The following is a 16,975-nucleotide window of genomic DNA, read 5'->3' as shown; positions in this document are numbered from 1 at the left end:
GTTTCTCCCATCTCCTTTCCGTGTCAAATATAAAAATGCTCTTGTCTATCTATATAAAGTCTAGGCTTCAAAATGAGAGAAAATATGTAGTATTTCATTTTTCTACATCTGTCCTACCCTGCTTATTATGATCTCATAATAACATTTCATTAAAAAAATAAAAGAGGTTAGTCAGGTTCTTTGTCCACGTCCTCACCCATATATCCTATAGCTTTAGTCTCCAGTCCACACAAACAGGAAGGAGCAGCCATTTATGATATACAGAGCCTGTTAGAACTTCGTCACGTTTGTCTGCCCAGACCTACCATTCCACTGTCTTATAAAGGAAATTCAATATTCAGTCAACACTAGTTCAAATAAACCTCTAACCACCACCTCATGCTGTAACTCATTTCTTTGCAGGAGCAGAACACGACATCCCTCCCTCTGTAGATATAAAACAACCATTTATTTTGAAAAGAAGCATAAACCACCAAGAATATTTATTCCTTAACTAGACACAGAGTAATAACTTTTAAATCCTCTCCCCTTCACAGGAGGGGGAGAAACCATCACAGAAATATATTAAGTCCCAAATTACAAGATAATAAAAGAAATTCTTTTTTGCTTGCCTGCGGTCCTTGTCAGAATCAAACATGAAAGAAGAGGTTATTTGAAAGCAAAACCATTGTTGAGCTCTTTTATTCACCAGCCCATGTCTAGACCCAGCCCAGAGTCTAGAACATTCTAAGCACCAATGACTTTTATTCACTCTTTTGAGTGGATATGTTTTGGATATATCCAAACAATTTAAAAAAAATCAAATGGATATATTAAGGGAAAAATCAAGTCAACGAAAATCATACATAAATCTGGTGACACCGCAGGGAAATCTGCCTTCTCGTGAAGCTCAAAGTCGATTGGTGATATTGTCATCCAGCAGTAAAAAGGAAAAGCTCCCCTGAGACACTTGAGGCGGCATTAGTGAGCACTCAAGAGCCGTTCGCTGTGCTCAGCAGTGTGATTCTCAGAACATCCACAGACCGTCATGGCTGCCACCCCGGTTTGCACTATAAAACCTCAAGCTGTGAGCAGGTTTCATGCAGGCTGTAAATATAGGTGATTATTGCCTCCGTGTCTAGGATATGGCAATCTGACCCAAGGGGAATGAAAATGGTTGACAGTCAATGCACCATACGAGAGGAAAGGCAGCCAAGGCCTGCAGGCACCACATCATTACCAGAACAAGACCTGAGCAGCAGCTCCCCAGAGAAGACATAAGAAACCAAAAACAAACAAATAAGCAAACAAAAAAAAATCCATGAGGGGAAAATACAAATAGGAAAAGCTCAGGCCAGGAGTGTTGAGATTATATACCAGATACTAAATTTAGGAGAAACCTTCTAAAGACACATTTCCTGGGTGCTCTCTTAGTCTTCCGGAACTAACACTGCCAACCGCAACTTTCTGCTTAAAAGTCATGCTTCTGGAATCTTCTTGTCAATTCCCTCTTTTGGGCAACTAAAGGCTAGCCACCAACTTAGGGACTGCCAGCAGTTTCCCCTGATTCCTTCAGCCAAATGTGCCTCGTTTCCTTCCAACCCACAATTAGAAAGTCTAGTTTGGACTACAAATAATTGTAAACAACTTAATGATTGTATATTGGTAAGTACTGTGATTTTAATGGTAGCCAGCAACTTCAGAAAGATTTGTAAGCTCTGCACCACCCCCAGTAACCCAATGATAGACAAGAGGAAATCAAACAAATACAGTTAAGCTAACGAGAAACCACCCACACATACTTTTTTTTTTACTGTCTAAGTCACATCATTAAGTGTCTGTGGGTCCTTTGTCTCTATCCATGTGCCAAGATCAGACAATGTACACTGTCCTCTCCAGGAGGGTTCTACTTTCTGGGTCACTGTGACCATAAGTTACTTCCCGGTCTCCTCACCTCCTACCCAACAACTGTATCATCCCTATTTATCCCTCCTCCCCCTGGAAATCACTAAGCTAAACGATTCATGTCCAATGTCTCTGTGTTGTCCCTGAATCAGGAAGCCTGGAATACAACGTAGCATGTTGTCACCTCGGCAGTGGGTGGATGAGCAGCCATCCTGTGCCAGGGTCACGCATAGTTTAAAACATAAGCAGGGCCTGGGGATAGAGCTCAGTCATTAGGGTGTTTCCTGGTACCCACAAAGCCCTGACTCAAGCAGCACAGAAACTGGGCATGGTGGCACACTTCTGTCATCCCAGCCCTGAGGAGAAAGAAGCAGGAGGATCAGAAGTTTGTCAGCCTTAGCTACCTAGGAATCCGAAGCTCAAGGTTATCCTCAATTACACAGTGAGTTTAAGGTCACAGGATCCTGTCTCAAAACCGCCATCGCCACCACGCAGAAGATGATCGGCCCATGGCACCCAGTGACACTTGAGGTGCTTGAGTCACGTGTCCCTGACTTCTGTGGATTAGAGGTCACCCAACGCTTTCCTAAACGTTTAGAATGTCTTTGTCACTTGCCAGTTTGAATCACCTGAAAACTGGACATACTCCCATTGTATCTACAAACTAGGAGGCAAGGAGGTTCTGCGGAATCACGGAATTCCTTTCATTATGATCTAACACGGATGACACGGATAACTGGTTCTCAATAGAACCTTCAGGTTGGACAAGGACTCTTATGCTCTTCACAGCTTTAAATTCCTCCCCTTTATAGATATAAATATGTAATGTGAGTTTTAAAGTCACAAATACTTTTAAAGGAGGTCACTGTGGTATTACACTGCTTGATTTGTGGATCACGATCAAACCCTAGCACACTTTTTGATGGGGACAATAAGGGGCCCTATCTGCATATGAGCAGCAGAGCAGGTTAAGAGGAGGCCTGTGTGCAGTTGATCAAAATGGAAAGAGAAGTTATCCAGGTTGTGCACCACCTCAAACCAAGAGAATAAAAGATGTAGTTATTCGATATCTATTACGATGTAATTCACTCAGTCATGTTCATCTCTTGATAAGATTTACTTTCTACGCAAATCTAGGCCAGCTTCATGAAGTATTTTTTTCAAGTTCTGGGAAAAAAAAATGTTTTGAGTTTCCACCTCGTGTCATAGCCACATTCCTGGAAAAGAAGCAAACCCAGAACACTTCTCTCTCAAGCGAGAGTAGGAGGAGGCAATAATGAATATTAGCCGTGTAGCAGCTGCCTTTCTGGTCGCAGTGCAACTGCAACTTCACTGATAACTAATTACTGCAGGCACTAACTCGGCTTTCCGTTTGAGGACACTGGGGTGTGGACTGGGCAAGCCATTTTCTCATGGCCCCATAGCAGGTTCCACCTGCACCCACCTACGTTCACATAGTAGGTGCTTGCTTCGCTGCCTGGGTCTGTTTCGTTTCACACCTTTGAGTGAGATCCTATCCCCAAACTGTTTCCGTGCTGTTTGGTGTCATTTACAGTGATTCTCCCTACATCTTTACATACTAAGTCCTCTACATGGAAGGAACAGCCAGGTTGGGGTGGACGCATAGCACAATGTCCGCTCTGAAAGACTAGTAGATCAACGAGCGTGCTACGAGACTTAAACAATGCTTTGCTCAGAAAGGATTTGGATTCTCAGACGATACCCTCAGTACAGCCCCAGTATAAACCACAATGAACAGGAAGGAACAGCCATGTGTAGAACGTGAAAGCACATGGTGAAAAGGGAGAAGGCGTGCTTCAGGCACACTATAGCACCTAGCACTATGGAGAATGCCAACGCTTGCATCAATGCCTGAACTGTCACCAAAGCATTGTCGTAGCCAATGGCACCTAAGTTGAGCAACCATGGACGCAATGCCGTGCCTCTTCGCGAACATGACACAGATCTTTTCTGAGGCCTCATGCTGGCGGAATGCTGAGGATAGCACATCCGTGGTCATTATAAGTTCTTCGTATGTTCGGGATAGCAGGGCTCCCTCAGTCTAAGAGTTATGTGATCAGTAAAAACAGGATCCAAAACAAGTGTGCATCTCTCATCTCTCATAGGGAACCAGTGAAGCAGGGAGAGCCCAGAGCAGGTGTGTGTCTGCCTGATGAATAGTCCATTAAGGAAGAAAGAAGGAAAATCGGCGATAGTCAGAGGGGAGCAAAGGGTACGACAGCCACCACCATGACTGGTGAAACCAACCCTTCTCAATTCAGCCCTGAAAGAAGACCCGTGATAAAACTCCATAAGCCCGGTGCGTCTTGTACTCTCAGGGATGCTATTTTACAAGCACACACTTCAGGAACGAACCATGGTGCAACCGAACGCGGTATCGCTTCCGCGTCAAGCTCCGCACAAGGTATTAATCATTAGCTAGCTAAAACAGGCAAAAAGCAGCTTTCCCACCACAGAGCCAACTAATTATCCTTCATAACTCTTTTGAGAAGCAAATGTAGCTGTGAACGCTCAAGTGGAAAACATGTTAAATGCATTTGGGTCTAGACTTTGCCAAGGAAATAAGAGAGTCTAAGTGCACGAAATCCAAAGATCTTCCTAAGGCGGAATTTCAAATTGAGGTTAAAAAAAAAAATGTTCAGCCTCGCATTTGAGTGCATCTTGTCTTTAGAATTTGATGTCTGTGCCATCCGCTGAGGGCGAGCATTGCTGTGTAATCAAGATGCACACGTGTTATACAGTGAGTAGCACTAACCAAAAAAAAAAAAATTACTAAAAAGTGAGGAAACGCTTTTCCCTTTGAAGGGGGAAATGTTGCAAACGTCATCCTAAGCTCGATATACCAACAGAAAAACCCCCAAAACTGGGCGAGTCAAAGAGCAGAACAGAAAGCACAGGTGATTAGCAGGGACCAGAAGCCATGGATGCAGGCAGGCAACATGTAGAACAGGCAAACATGGGTGAGGGAAATCCAGGGCCGCCTGTACAATATATACAGATTTTTTTCAAATGTAAATTTGAAAATGAATGCTGCTATTATGCCAGCGGCATGAAGGGAGGCGTAACGAGGCTGCTCTGCTTCCTTTCAACACAAGGCACACAGAGAGGGAGGGATGTGAAAAGCCAATTCTTCGCCGCTCCTCCATCAATTGCACTCAGTTCTAGCCCATGACACCATCACGCCGCAGAGACCGCTCGGCAGTCAGTGGGCATGATGCTGAGAAGACGCTCTGAGGTCTTCCCAAGGAAAGTGGGAGAAACCCACCCAATGGGCCTGAAAAGACCTTGTGATACTAGTTTATTCTGCAAATTCTTACCCCTCCATATAAAACTGTTTTCTTCCCAAACTCTGATCCCTGTGATCTAGTCGAGTTATCCTGGGCCCTTGTCTGGTCTTGTCGGGATAACCATTATGAAGTGTAAGGAATAAATACGTTCTTCAAGTACTGCAGCCTACGCTTACAATCTGTCAAAATGTAGCGCTGTGGGGGAAGCTATGTGGCTCTGACAGCATGCATCCGTCCGTCACTAGCTAGCACTCTTCCCAAAGACAGGACAGAAGTCAACAAGAAAATAGAAAAATTTAAAAGGAAATGGCTGGGACCTTGCTCGGAGAAACTGTAATGGTGAGCACAGGGTTAAGGGTGGATTCCTTCCCACCTCATCACTTCCAGGTAAAAGACACCGAGATTCAGATCTCAGAGCTGGGAATAAAGACAATTAAAGTGGCTGCATAACTGTGTGCGAGCCACTCATAAGCAAAGCCTCATGCCCAAACCCATGCTAGGCCGGTGCTGGGGACTAAACGATGTGCCCACAGACAAGAATTCACTCATACATTTTGTTGCACATGTAAGAAATATCAGTGCTGGGTCCTTTAAATGACCCAAGGATTCAGTGTTACTCCACACCAAATGACAATATTCCTTCACTCAGAAGATTTCACATGTTCACTCGCGAAAGTCAATCAAATTAGTATTTATTGAGATCCACTGTATGCATCTTTCTATGTTCTATTAGTAAGGTACATAGCATAAAGACAAATGTGGTTGGCATGCAGAAGTACATTAAAAAAATACATGTGAGAGTTAGTACAATTATCTATAGAAAAGGTCTAATCCAAATGAATGACAGGTTCTGAAACATCAAGAAAGCCAAGGCTTAAATTATCTCCTAGGTTTTCCTCTTCTTCTCTGGGTACCAATTTGATAAGAAAGCACAAAAATCCTTGACTTTGGAAATCTTAAATATTCAAAAAGAGACAGGTCAGATAACAGTCATTTTTTTTAACTGCTTTAGAGCTTTAAGATGATTTGTCTACCCCAATTCTTTTAGAAATCGTGATATCTAATTGAGATAAAAAGAGACATTTCATGAATACAAATTTATTTTACACCACAAATTTATAGCAATTACCTTTTAAATAAACAGGGCTTTTTTTTTCCATAAAGAGAATAGGGGTGGCAGAGGACTGTGGTGGGTTACGTCCTTCCGTAACGCTCAGCATCTGATTCATTTCTGTTTTGGAATTTTGAACACTGAGAAGAGTCTGATTCATACACCTCAGTGATGGAAAACAGTAATGTTTACAGCTCCTTTGAAATCTCAGGCTATTCTCCCAGCAAAAAGAGACAGCAGGAGGAAGCTGAACCACATAGTACGAACCAAAACACAATCATCCATTAGCACAAGTTGTGATATAGCCAGTGGTCTCAACTAGATACCATTGCCCATACTGTGTATGTAGGTTTCCTTTCACGACAACATTTAAACTCAGATCGAACCTTTGAGATGGTTCCACACCACGGAATGACCCAAGATTAGTAAAATTCTCCATTTGAAAGCTCCTCCACCTGCCATGATCTGACTTGGTGTTAGGTAAGCAAGGCTGACGTAGCACGGGAACGCTGTTGATAAACCTAGGATTCCAACAGCGTATGCCACCTGCAGATCTGCTGGCTTTTGCTGTCCTTCATTTCGTCCCAGTGCTCCTGCTCCTCCTCCCCACTGCTGTTCTGGCCCAGAGCAATCCAGCCAATCATCTCTTTACGCTTCATTGTGCGTCTGCTATAAATGGAAATCATCAAGGTAACATCCGAGAGCTGGAAGAGGGCCACCTGGAAGACGAAGGTCTCTTTATAGACGGGGTTGGGCTGGCCACGCCGAATGGACGTCTTGCAGCGGGACATCTCTTGACCCACACAGTTGAGGAGGAAGAGTTTTCCATATGTATCTACAGGAAAAGCAGACAAGAGAAGGATGAGAAACTATCAGGGCTTTGCAATAAGTTGTAATCTTTACATTGACTTCAAATTTCTCCACTGGTCTTTGCTGCTGAACCACCACATCTCACATAGGTTATTAAGGAAAATTCACTGTCTTACGTCTGTTGTTTCGTACAGCTCACCGTCTGGCACACTGCTGAAGTTCATTAGAACCTCTCTTTGTACTGAGTATGCATGGAGTTGCCCAGGCACATGTGCCATAAGAGCCGTGTGAACTCAGAGAAAGTCATGATTTGTGTATCGGGTATGCATTCTTTTCTCCATGTGTGGGACATTCTTCTACAGTCAAATTATTGTTTTATGTCTTGGCTGAAGTGTATCTTCTTTTCTTAGTCACCATGTAGTCTACCCATTCTCCAGACCATCTCATGTTGGAACTCTGGCCACAAGCTTCATGCACTCTGCCAGTATCCTGATATCCCAGAGGCCAAGCACCTCCCCTAACGTCTCCCATCACAGTTGGATTTGTACAATACTTTCTCCAGAATCCCTGCTGACTCCATCTCCACTAGCACCTTGTTTGACCCTACCCCAGCATGCGTCATCACTGTGCGGTTTCTTGTCTGCAAGCTGCCAGTCCCTCAAAGGAAAAGAGAAGGAAGGGTTGCCTCACTTGGCCCAGAACCCCCATGCCTGGCCTAGTACCTGATGGGGGTGGGGAGAAGGCTAGACTTTCAACAACAATTTTATGATGAATATTCATCACCAGACAGAGAGTTAAACCTTTTTTTTTCTTTTGATCTTCTCTTATTTTCAAACAAGAAACTCAAGCAAAACCACCCATTTTAAGACCCCTAAACTAAAATACTATGAAGTACTGACTAATTTCTACTTTTAGTTGCCAAAAGGAAAAGAAAGCATCCAAATTTTATTAACTTCATCTCCTTTGGCTAAAATTTCTGAATAACTCGTTGCAAAGAAAATTATCCCCACAAATATATGTTATTAAAATCACTTCATTGATAATTTTTGGACTTATAACAGAAAGCTTTGCTTCTAACTTAGATGCATGATACTGTTAAAAAAAAATTGAATCAAATGTTTAGGTGTTGTCTAAGTTGCCTCAGTCTGTATTCTGTGTTCAGTGCAGGCAGAAGCCTTGTGCTTGCAGCTCGCTTCCCCAGCTAACCAGCAGTCAAACTTTTCAAAAGCGTAAACCCAGATCTCTGTAATTTCCTCTCAGAGCATTGTGAGGTAGGAAGCGAATTACAACCTAGGGCTCTCTTTGTACGTTGATCTTTTTTCTATTCCGGGTTGATGTGTTATTTTATGCACTTATCTGCTGAGAAACACAAGGTGTGAGATTGCACTTCAGGTGTGAAAACACTTCTCTGTCTCAGAAACAGGGCTCTCCACTCCTCAAACTGTTCCAGGGAAAAGCTGTCAACAGACCCACAATGGGAATGAGCCTGCGAGTCTGCGAGTCTGCAGCTGTACAGCAACAACCTGTACAGGGAGCCTGGTACGAAGCTCACTGCAGGCGTTGATCGGCTCAGGCGATTCTGCCAGTTGGAGCAGCGGGGATGGAGTTAATCTTCAAACAAAGACTTGTTCATTTTTGCAAAGGAAACTCTGAACTTTAGCCTATCTCAGGATAGATCTCTAATTACAAGAAAGGCCACCTACCACTAACATCATCACTGACTATGCAACATAGGCACATGGCACGGAAAGAAGGCCATTTTATAAGCAATACAACACAAGAACACCCAACCAAAGGAAGAGACGCTGTCCAGTTAAAAGGGGAAGCTTTAGTCAGCCTGACCAGGTATTCCTGCCTGAGCGAAACTGGCAGACACACAGCCAGAGTCTTCTAGGATCCAACAACGGACTCCAATGCACCAATAAGACTGGGTGGAGAAAGAGTCCAGTTAGCCAAACATCCAACTTGAATGAGCCCTATTTTATTTCTATTTTATTTCTTTAGAAATGGGTCACAGAAGCTATAAAACAACCTTGGGCAAAAATTGATCTTATGAAGATTCTGAAATCTTTACAGTATCTTTAGTAACTCAGACCCATCATCAAAGGCTAAATGGGTCAAAATCCCTCTACAGTTCAATGACTCGTCTCGTCATTTTTCTCATGGCATAAGGAAAATGCCACATATGCCCTAACATTTTGGATGTTTAAAGAGAAGCATGCATCTAAGTTAGAAATTGTACTTAATTAACTAAAGTCTGAAATGGTCAATGAAATGAGTCTGATAATATATTTTTACTTTATTTATAACAGTTAACAACTCCAACCAAGATGCAAAAGTATGTCATTTAGAGCATAGAAGGCATTACCCCAAAGAAATAAAGAAGTCACAGAAAAAGGCCATTAAAAAGACTTGCCCATTCATAACCCATACTCTAGCAACTACTGCAGAATGAGCCTCCAAAGATGCTGTACCAACTAATGCACAGTGTGCCTTCAACGGATGTTCTACCAACTACTACAGGGTGAGCCTCTGTGTGACTAAATATCTGGGACACAGGTCAAGTGAAAGAAAGTTGGCTGTTGAAGTCTGTTCCTTTTTAGTATATTAATACTTATAAAGCATTGTAAAGACATAGAAGAAATAGAAACTAATACCACTTGTTCCCATTTGAGATCTTTAGCAATTTTCACATTTGATACTGATATTTTCTGAGTTTTGTTTGCCTTTTAAGAGATAGGGGGTGGGTTTAGAAAAGAAAGAAAGAAATAGGAAGTTGGGTATAATGGCTCACATGTGTAATTCCAGCACATGAGCGGCTGAGGCAGAAGGGTTGTTATGAGTTTGAAGCTAGACAGGACTTCCATAGCCTGGACTTACTCAGCTGTATAGTATAACTGTCTCAAAACAAACCAAGTAGCCATATTGACAACTCTTTTTTTTTTTTTTTTTGGTTCTTTTTTTCGGAGCTGTGGACCGAACCCAGGGTCTTGTGCTTCCTAGGCAAGCGCTCTACTACTGAGCTAAATCCCCAACCCCCATATTGACAACTCTTAAGCAGCCCTCTTTGGCATGTTCAACTTCTATAGTTTATCATTTCCATGTGTGTTTATAGATCTTCACCACATGTAAACCAAAGAAATCAAAAATATATTTAATGGTGTTTTTGTGCATTAACATATTTATCACTCTGGTGTACATATTCCTAAATCATATTTTTTGGTAGCCATGCAGCAGTTTAATGATGAAAATATATTAATATTTGTTATACAGCAGAAATACATTGTCAACCAGAAGCACACAAACATGTTTAAATGAAAACCTGTAAACGATTACCATGACAAACGACTTCAGTGGAGGGTCCTTGGCTAACCAAGTGCTCTGCTGAGCTTGCATTCCCATAAGCTATACTCTGAAGATGTGTTATAATAGGACATACTTTAAAGAGAGGGCTCATATACTCGGGGAACACAAATGCAATTAGCATATAACATAGCCAGTGACAACCAGTACTTTTTCACTCAACATTAAATTTTTAAATAGTATCTCTATACGTGTGAGACAGACAGACAGACACATTTGTTTTCCTATATATTGTTCTGATGTATTAATGAATGTCAGCTTCTTTACCCATTTTCATAAAGGATATTTGTTTGTAACAGCCAAGAAACACAAAGGCTCCCACAGATGTTTTTCTCTATGTGTACTGTCCTGGTAGTCAACAGTCTCTCCCAGAGATGTGAGTAGTTGTCTGTGGTCTTTGAAATTCTAGATATGAAATCTTTGCTACTTGTATTCACTGACAATATTTTCTCCCTGTCAGTGGCTTCCCTTCTTGCTTTGTTTAAAGTGACTTTCATAGTCTTGTAAAATTTATTTGAAAGTTTATAAATATCTTTCTTCTCGGGGACTCTTTATTATTTATTTATTTATTTTTACAACTAAAGCACCCTACCCAAGTCCACACTCTCTTAGTTTCCTCTGTGAGTTCTAATTTTCTCCTTGGATGTTTAACCTGGCTGAGATTAATACTTTGGCAGGAGATAAAGAGCTAATTGTGTTTTCTATATGAGAAGGAGTAGTCAGTAAATTATTATCCAGTATGATCCATGACCATGGCCCGTCAGTCTTCAGGAATTATCTGATAATCTTTATTAGCATCATGTCAAAATATGTCTTGCTGTTTTAGGTAATCTCTATGTTACATTCAAAGTGTGGTTTTATGCTTTATATAGAATGGCCCCTTTGTCATCTTTAAAATGTGATTTTTTTTAGTTACTTTAAGTTTTTACCTTGTTTTAATTGCTAAATTGCACATGGATTTCAAAACCACCCTGTCAAATTTTTTTTTAAAAAATGTATATGGTTAGAGGCCAATGAGATGGCTCAGGGGATGCAGGTGCTTTTACCAAGCCTGACATTATGATTTTAATTCCCCAAAACGCACATGGTGGAAGAGGGGAACAAGTTCCCTTAAGTTGTATACATTCTCTCTCTCTCTCTCTCTCTCTCTCTCTCTCTCTCTCTCTCTCTCTCTCACACACACACACACACACACACACACACACACACACACACACTCCACAACACTCACACAATTAAAATATAATTTAAGAATTTTAAAAACTGTTGGAATTTGGACTGGAACGGTACTAGAAATATAAACAAATACAGAAAAAGCTAATGTTTATAACAATATAGACTATCTTCATCGATGAACATAGTATATCGATCAACTTATCCACTTAGTTTCCTTCTGTTGTTTCTTTTCCCAAATGATTTGTCATCCCTTTTATAATCTTCCCACTTGCCCATGATTAAAGTTATCTTCTGGTATTGTGGATGATGTATTGCCATTATAATGCTAATATTCTTAAATTTTATGTATTAATTGGTGCTGATATATTTGAATACAACTGATTTAGTAAAAGTATTATTCTAAATTCATACAAATTTGTAGATATCCTTGTGTTTTGATGCAGGCAATAGGACTTTCTATATAGAATGTTAGTTTCATTTCTTCCTTTCAAGTTTTACCTATTTCGTTGCTATTTCTGATGCTATTAAACTACCTGGAATGTTACTGTCAAGTTAAGAAAGTTCCCTGTGGAACACATATTACTAGGTGCACATCTTTCTAAGATCTCTCCTGTACCAAAGAAACATAAATCCCTAAACTAAATTCCCCTAAATTTCTTGCCAGTCAAATCCCAGTTAATGAACACTACCCACAAGATCACCAAGTAGAAGAAAAGGGAAAAAATTAGTCATTGGTAGTGGACACAGGAGAGTCTTGTCCATTGTGTTCAGAACTCCTGAGAAAGTTTATATGTGCACACAAAACAGTCCCAGGATGTCTAGAAACAATTTTCCTGATAATTATCCTCTAGCCTTCCAGTGCCTGATCTTAATAATAAAATTCTCTGACATACTGGGCCTAGATAGATACTGGACCTAGAAAGTTCAGACCTTTCAGCATTTGAAAATCCAGGTGTTTTACATCTCCAAATAGTAAAAGGTAAAATTGTAAAATATTTGTAAAACAAAGCCCTACTAAAGGTTGACAGGGGAATACTAATCTATGTTGAATATCAAATTAAGATTGTAGCCTTGCGGCCATTTTGAATTGGCTGGACCATGTGACTAAGTTCTTAACAATGGTATATGAGCAGCACTGTCCTCTCCAGTCATATCTACAGTCAGCCTCTCCCACTCAAATATAATCTCTTGCACTGTCTCTCCCCCACCCTCAGAGAAATATGTATTTCTGACTCATTAAATAAAAAAGAAGTCTATGGCCCTTAGTCAGAGCTTAAAGGGAAATCATGTGACCCCATTTAGACTGTGTGGGAAAGATGCTTTTAGCATGTTAAGGTGTCGAGACAGTAGGGTCCATCTGTTACAGCATCACAGACTAATATAATTAACACATCTTATACATCTCATGGGTTATTTTATTCATTAATAAATTGTGCATTTCATCAAATGCTTATGTTAAAATCTATTGATATAATAATATTTTTCAAAAACTTTGCCAAAAATCTATTTGTATCTGGTATAATCAGCCATGCTCTCTCATGAGAGAGAGCATGCTCTCTCATGTGAGTTAATCCCCTCACCTTCTATATCATGAAGCTAGACGAGAAGAGAGTAAGGAAGGAGAATGGGGATGGGGGGCACAGAGAGGCACATAAGAATATATATATAAGCTTATATCCGTTTATGTGCTAATTTTATTCTTATGTGTTTACTGTTATTGTTGATGTTTTATTTAACTTACTATTTTGGTTTGGGCTGCTTACTTTATATTTCCTAGACATGTAAAATTATTTATCTATTTTACATCCAATGAATTGATTTTATTTATTCTTATAATTCTCTATGTGGGGTTTTATCATGAACCATAATTTGTTATTGAAAATTAATAGTTCTCCTTTCCCACTTTCCTAAATTTCTAGATTTTAATAAGCTTTTAGAGAATATTTAGGTTTTTAAAAGCAAAATTTATCAGAAGGCTGAGAAGATGTGCATATAGTCCCTGATTCCACAAGCCTTGGCCTCCAAAGGTCTCCATGTTGATTGCTGTCCATGACATCAATTTAAACAGCCAACTCTTGTATGGACTATTAATCTAGCTTTATGATACCCTCTGATATCTTTGTAACACATTTTCTCAGTATTTAGAACTTGAAAAGCAATCCTGAGGAAAAAGAACAATCCTCACCATAACAGATATTGTTTTGCTCTAAGAATCATAGTCAGAACAACAGCAGGGAATGCAGAGCCAGGAGTGAAATAGAGGACCCTGCTATAAACCCATGCAGCTACAACCACATGACTTACGACAAAGATGCGAAACATGTATTATAGAAAACACGGACTTTTCTGACAAATAGTACTGGAGAAACTGGGAATCTCCGTGTGCAGAAGAATGAAGCTGGATCCCTGTCTTTCACTTTGTACAAAAATAAACTTGAAATGGATCAAAGACCTTAATGTGAGACTCTGCCCGTGCTTGGGGAAAACATGGCAGGATATAGGTTCAGGGAGAAACTTTCATAAAAAGGACTTCAATAGCCCAGGAAACAAACCCCAGAGCTGACGAATGAGATTCCATAAAATCGCATTGATTTTGTACAGCAAAGGCAACAGCCAGATGAAGAGGCAGCCTTCAGAATGGAGGAAAACCATCACCAGCTACACGTCTGGCAGAGGAGTAACTAAAGTACCCAAAGAACTCAATGAAATAGTGAGAAACCAAACAACGCAATCAATAAGTGAGCTAATGGAACGAGCAGGCAGCGCCTGAAAGACGAAGTACGAATGACGAATGGGCACATTAAAAGTGTTCAACAGATTTAGCCATCGGGAAAATGCAAATTAAAACTATATTGAGACTCCATGTCACCCCATTCAGAACGGCTGTCATCGGGAAAACAAACAATAGATGCTGCGGGGAAAGGAGAATCTCCGTACACTGCTGGCAGGGATGCGAGCGGAGACAGCCATTATGGAGATCAGGATGGACACTAAAAATAGTCCGTCCATACAGCCCAGGCACGTGACTGGAGGGGTTGGATTCGGTACACCTCAGAAACACTTGCACGCCATGTTTACTGCAAGACTGTTCGTAAAGCTCAGCTAAAGGGGAAAACGTATCTATAAATAATGGGTTTTACACAGCCATAAAGAATGAAATGACGCTGTTCACAGAAAGAAGAAATGATGTGACTGGAAATCATCCTCTTTACACAAAACAAGCCAGACTCAGAAAGACAAATACTGCCATTTTTCATTCGTGGATCTTAGATTTTTCTGTAAACAGGAAAATATCTGTGTGTGTGTGTGTGTGTGTGTCTTGAAAGTAGAAGTGGAAAGGTCTAGGAAGAAGGGGGGGGGAGAGGAGGGCATGAGTTAGCGTTAAATGTGCTTAGAATGCAAGGCTCTGAGAGGTGGAAGAGTTCCGGAGTCAGGTGTTGGTGACGGTCTCATGGTCCTTCCTATTCAGTCCCACAGAGCAGTGGTTAAGATGGTAGGTTTATTTTAATTATATATTCATTGCAGTTATAATGGGCTTCATAAAGATGCTTTCATGAGAGTATGCCCTGCACCTCAGCAAACTGAGTCTTAACATCTTTGTCAAAAAAAAAAAAATCGAGTCTATCTGATCATCTCTTAAGCAAATGAAGATCTTAGAACTGTTTGATTGCTAGCTCTCTTTCTCATCCTTGAGTTACATCCGCACGGGCTTAGCCTTCCGCTCTTTGCGTTCCTACACTGGTCGTGTTTCCACTGCTCCCAACACAGTCCAGCAGGCTCTCGCTCATTCCTTCCTTTCCTGCTCCTTCCTGAATCCAATCCATCCTTCTAATTTCTCTTTCTTTCTTCCTGACATACTTTATTTAGCATTCTGTCGATGATGAAGCCCTTCCGATTTTCAAGACAAATGTCCATTTCTTCCTCTGTTCACAGAACAAGCTGACATGTTGAGTACTTACCTTGTGAGGCTTTCGTACTGGCTCCGTGGTTGAGAAGGGCATCTCCTCAGTGAGTGTACCCTCATGCTTCGATCAGTCACCAGGGGTTTAAAGTGTCTTCATTCAGATGTAATGGACAAACTTCGCTTGCTGTCTTTTTTCCCTACTGCTTTTAAGACTTCTTTTTTCTTTAGACTAAGCTCGTGTGTCTCTGGCTGGTCTGGACCTGCCATGTGTGTGACATCAGACGATATGTCATCCTCCACTCGAGTGTACATTCCATCATTCCTGATCGATGCTGCCCCGAGGACTGAACTCGGGACTCTGTGCGTGCTGGGCAAACATTCTGCCAGCTTCATCCACCTCTCAGCCACTTTTAATAGTTTCTGACTCTGATTGCTGTGATAACTAAGTGGATTTTCTAGAAAAAGAAAAATTATGCATATGTGTGATGTAGTAAGTTAGTGCCATATCTCAACCTTCATAAGAACGGTGGTGGTGCAGAAGCCTCCAGTCTCAGAACTCCAGAGCAGAAGCAGATGAATCCCTGAGTTAGAGGCCAGCCTGGTCTACAGAGTAAGTTCCAGGATAGCCAGTGCCACACACAGAAATCCTGTCTTGAAAAACCAAAACAATAGATAGATAGATAGATAGATAGATAGATAGATAGATAGATAGATAGATAGATAGATAGATAGATGATAAATAGGATAGATAAGTGAACAGATGAATGAATGAATGAATGAATGAATGAATGAATGAATGACCGACCATTATTACAAGTACACAGTGGCTACTAAAACACTATTCAACTGAAATGGTTCTAAAAGAAGGCCCATGTCCCATGCCTACCCATGTTTGTTGACTCCTTCTTCCGCGCTCCATTCGTGTACTGTGCTATCAGCTTTTGATTACTCTTCATAGCAAACAAGAGGCAGCTCTGATTTGCTTTTGTTTTCCTTTCCTCTCCTCCGCTATTGTGGCTGCCTAACAAGGTTAACACACTGCTGCTGGTAAGCACGATCATTTGGGCTGTAATTATCACGTGTGACTAATCATGGGCATGCTGAGAAGCTGGGGAACTTGCTGGCTTTAACTGGAGGGGACATCTTAATGATAGCTTTTGACAAGCGCCATTATATGTGTCTACATACACACATATACACAGTGCAGAAGCACAGTATTGGTGAAGGCAAAGCAGAGATGGAGAGAGAGAATAGCTGACTTTTTCAAAAGACGTCAATTCTTGTGTGTCTGTGGAGTCCCTTTGTTAATTTCTTATTTCGTAGAGAAGGAAATAGAATTCAGAGAGGTTCGATCAAATGCAGAGACTAAGCAGTAACTGGGTGGCAGGCCTAGGTTAAAATCAGAGGAGAACTGCTAAA

At 41.0% G+C, this 16,975-nt stretch overlaps 1 protein-coding gene across 12 annotated transcripts in view; it reads right to left on the bottom strand.

Moving 5' to 3' along the window:
- Window positions 1-5,867: 5,867 nt before the first annotated feature.
- The window catches only part of Syt16 (synaptotagmin 16), a 250,862-nt gene continuing 239,754 nt past the window's right edge, over window positions 5,868-16,975 (bottom strand). For all 12 annotated transcript variants that reach the window (NM_001428632.1, NM_001428636.1, NM_001428633.1 and 9 more), the window contains 1 exon segment: window positions 5,868-7,138. In NM_001428632.1, the coding sequence (NP_001415561.1) occupies window positions 6,825-7,138 (314 nt within the window). In that variant the 3' untranslated portion in view covers window positions 5,868-6,824.

The sequence above is a fragment of the Rattus norvegicus genome, chromosome 6 (genome assembly GCF_021556685.1).
Source record: "Rattus norvegicus strain SHRSP/BbbUtx chromosome 6, alternate assembly SHRSP_T2T, whole genome shotgun sequence".
Taxonomy (NCBI): domain Eukaryota; kingdom Metazoa; phylum Chordata; class Mammalia; order Rodentia; family Muridae; genus Rattus; species Rattus norvegicus.
The sequence above is the reverse complement of the archived record's forward strand: the minus strand, read 5'-3'. Positions and strand labels throughout refer to the sequence as shown.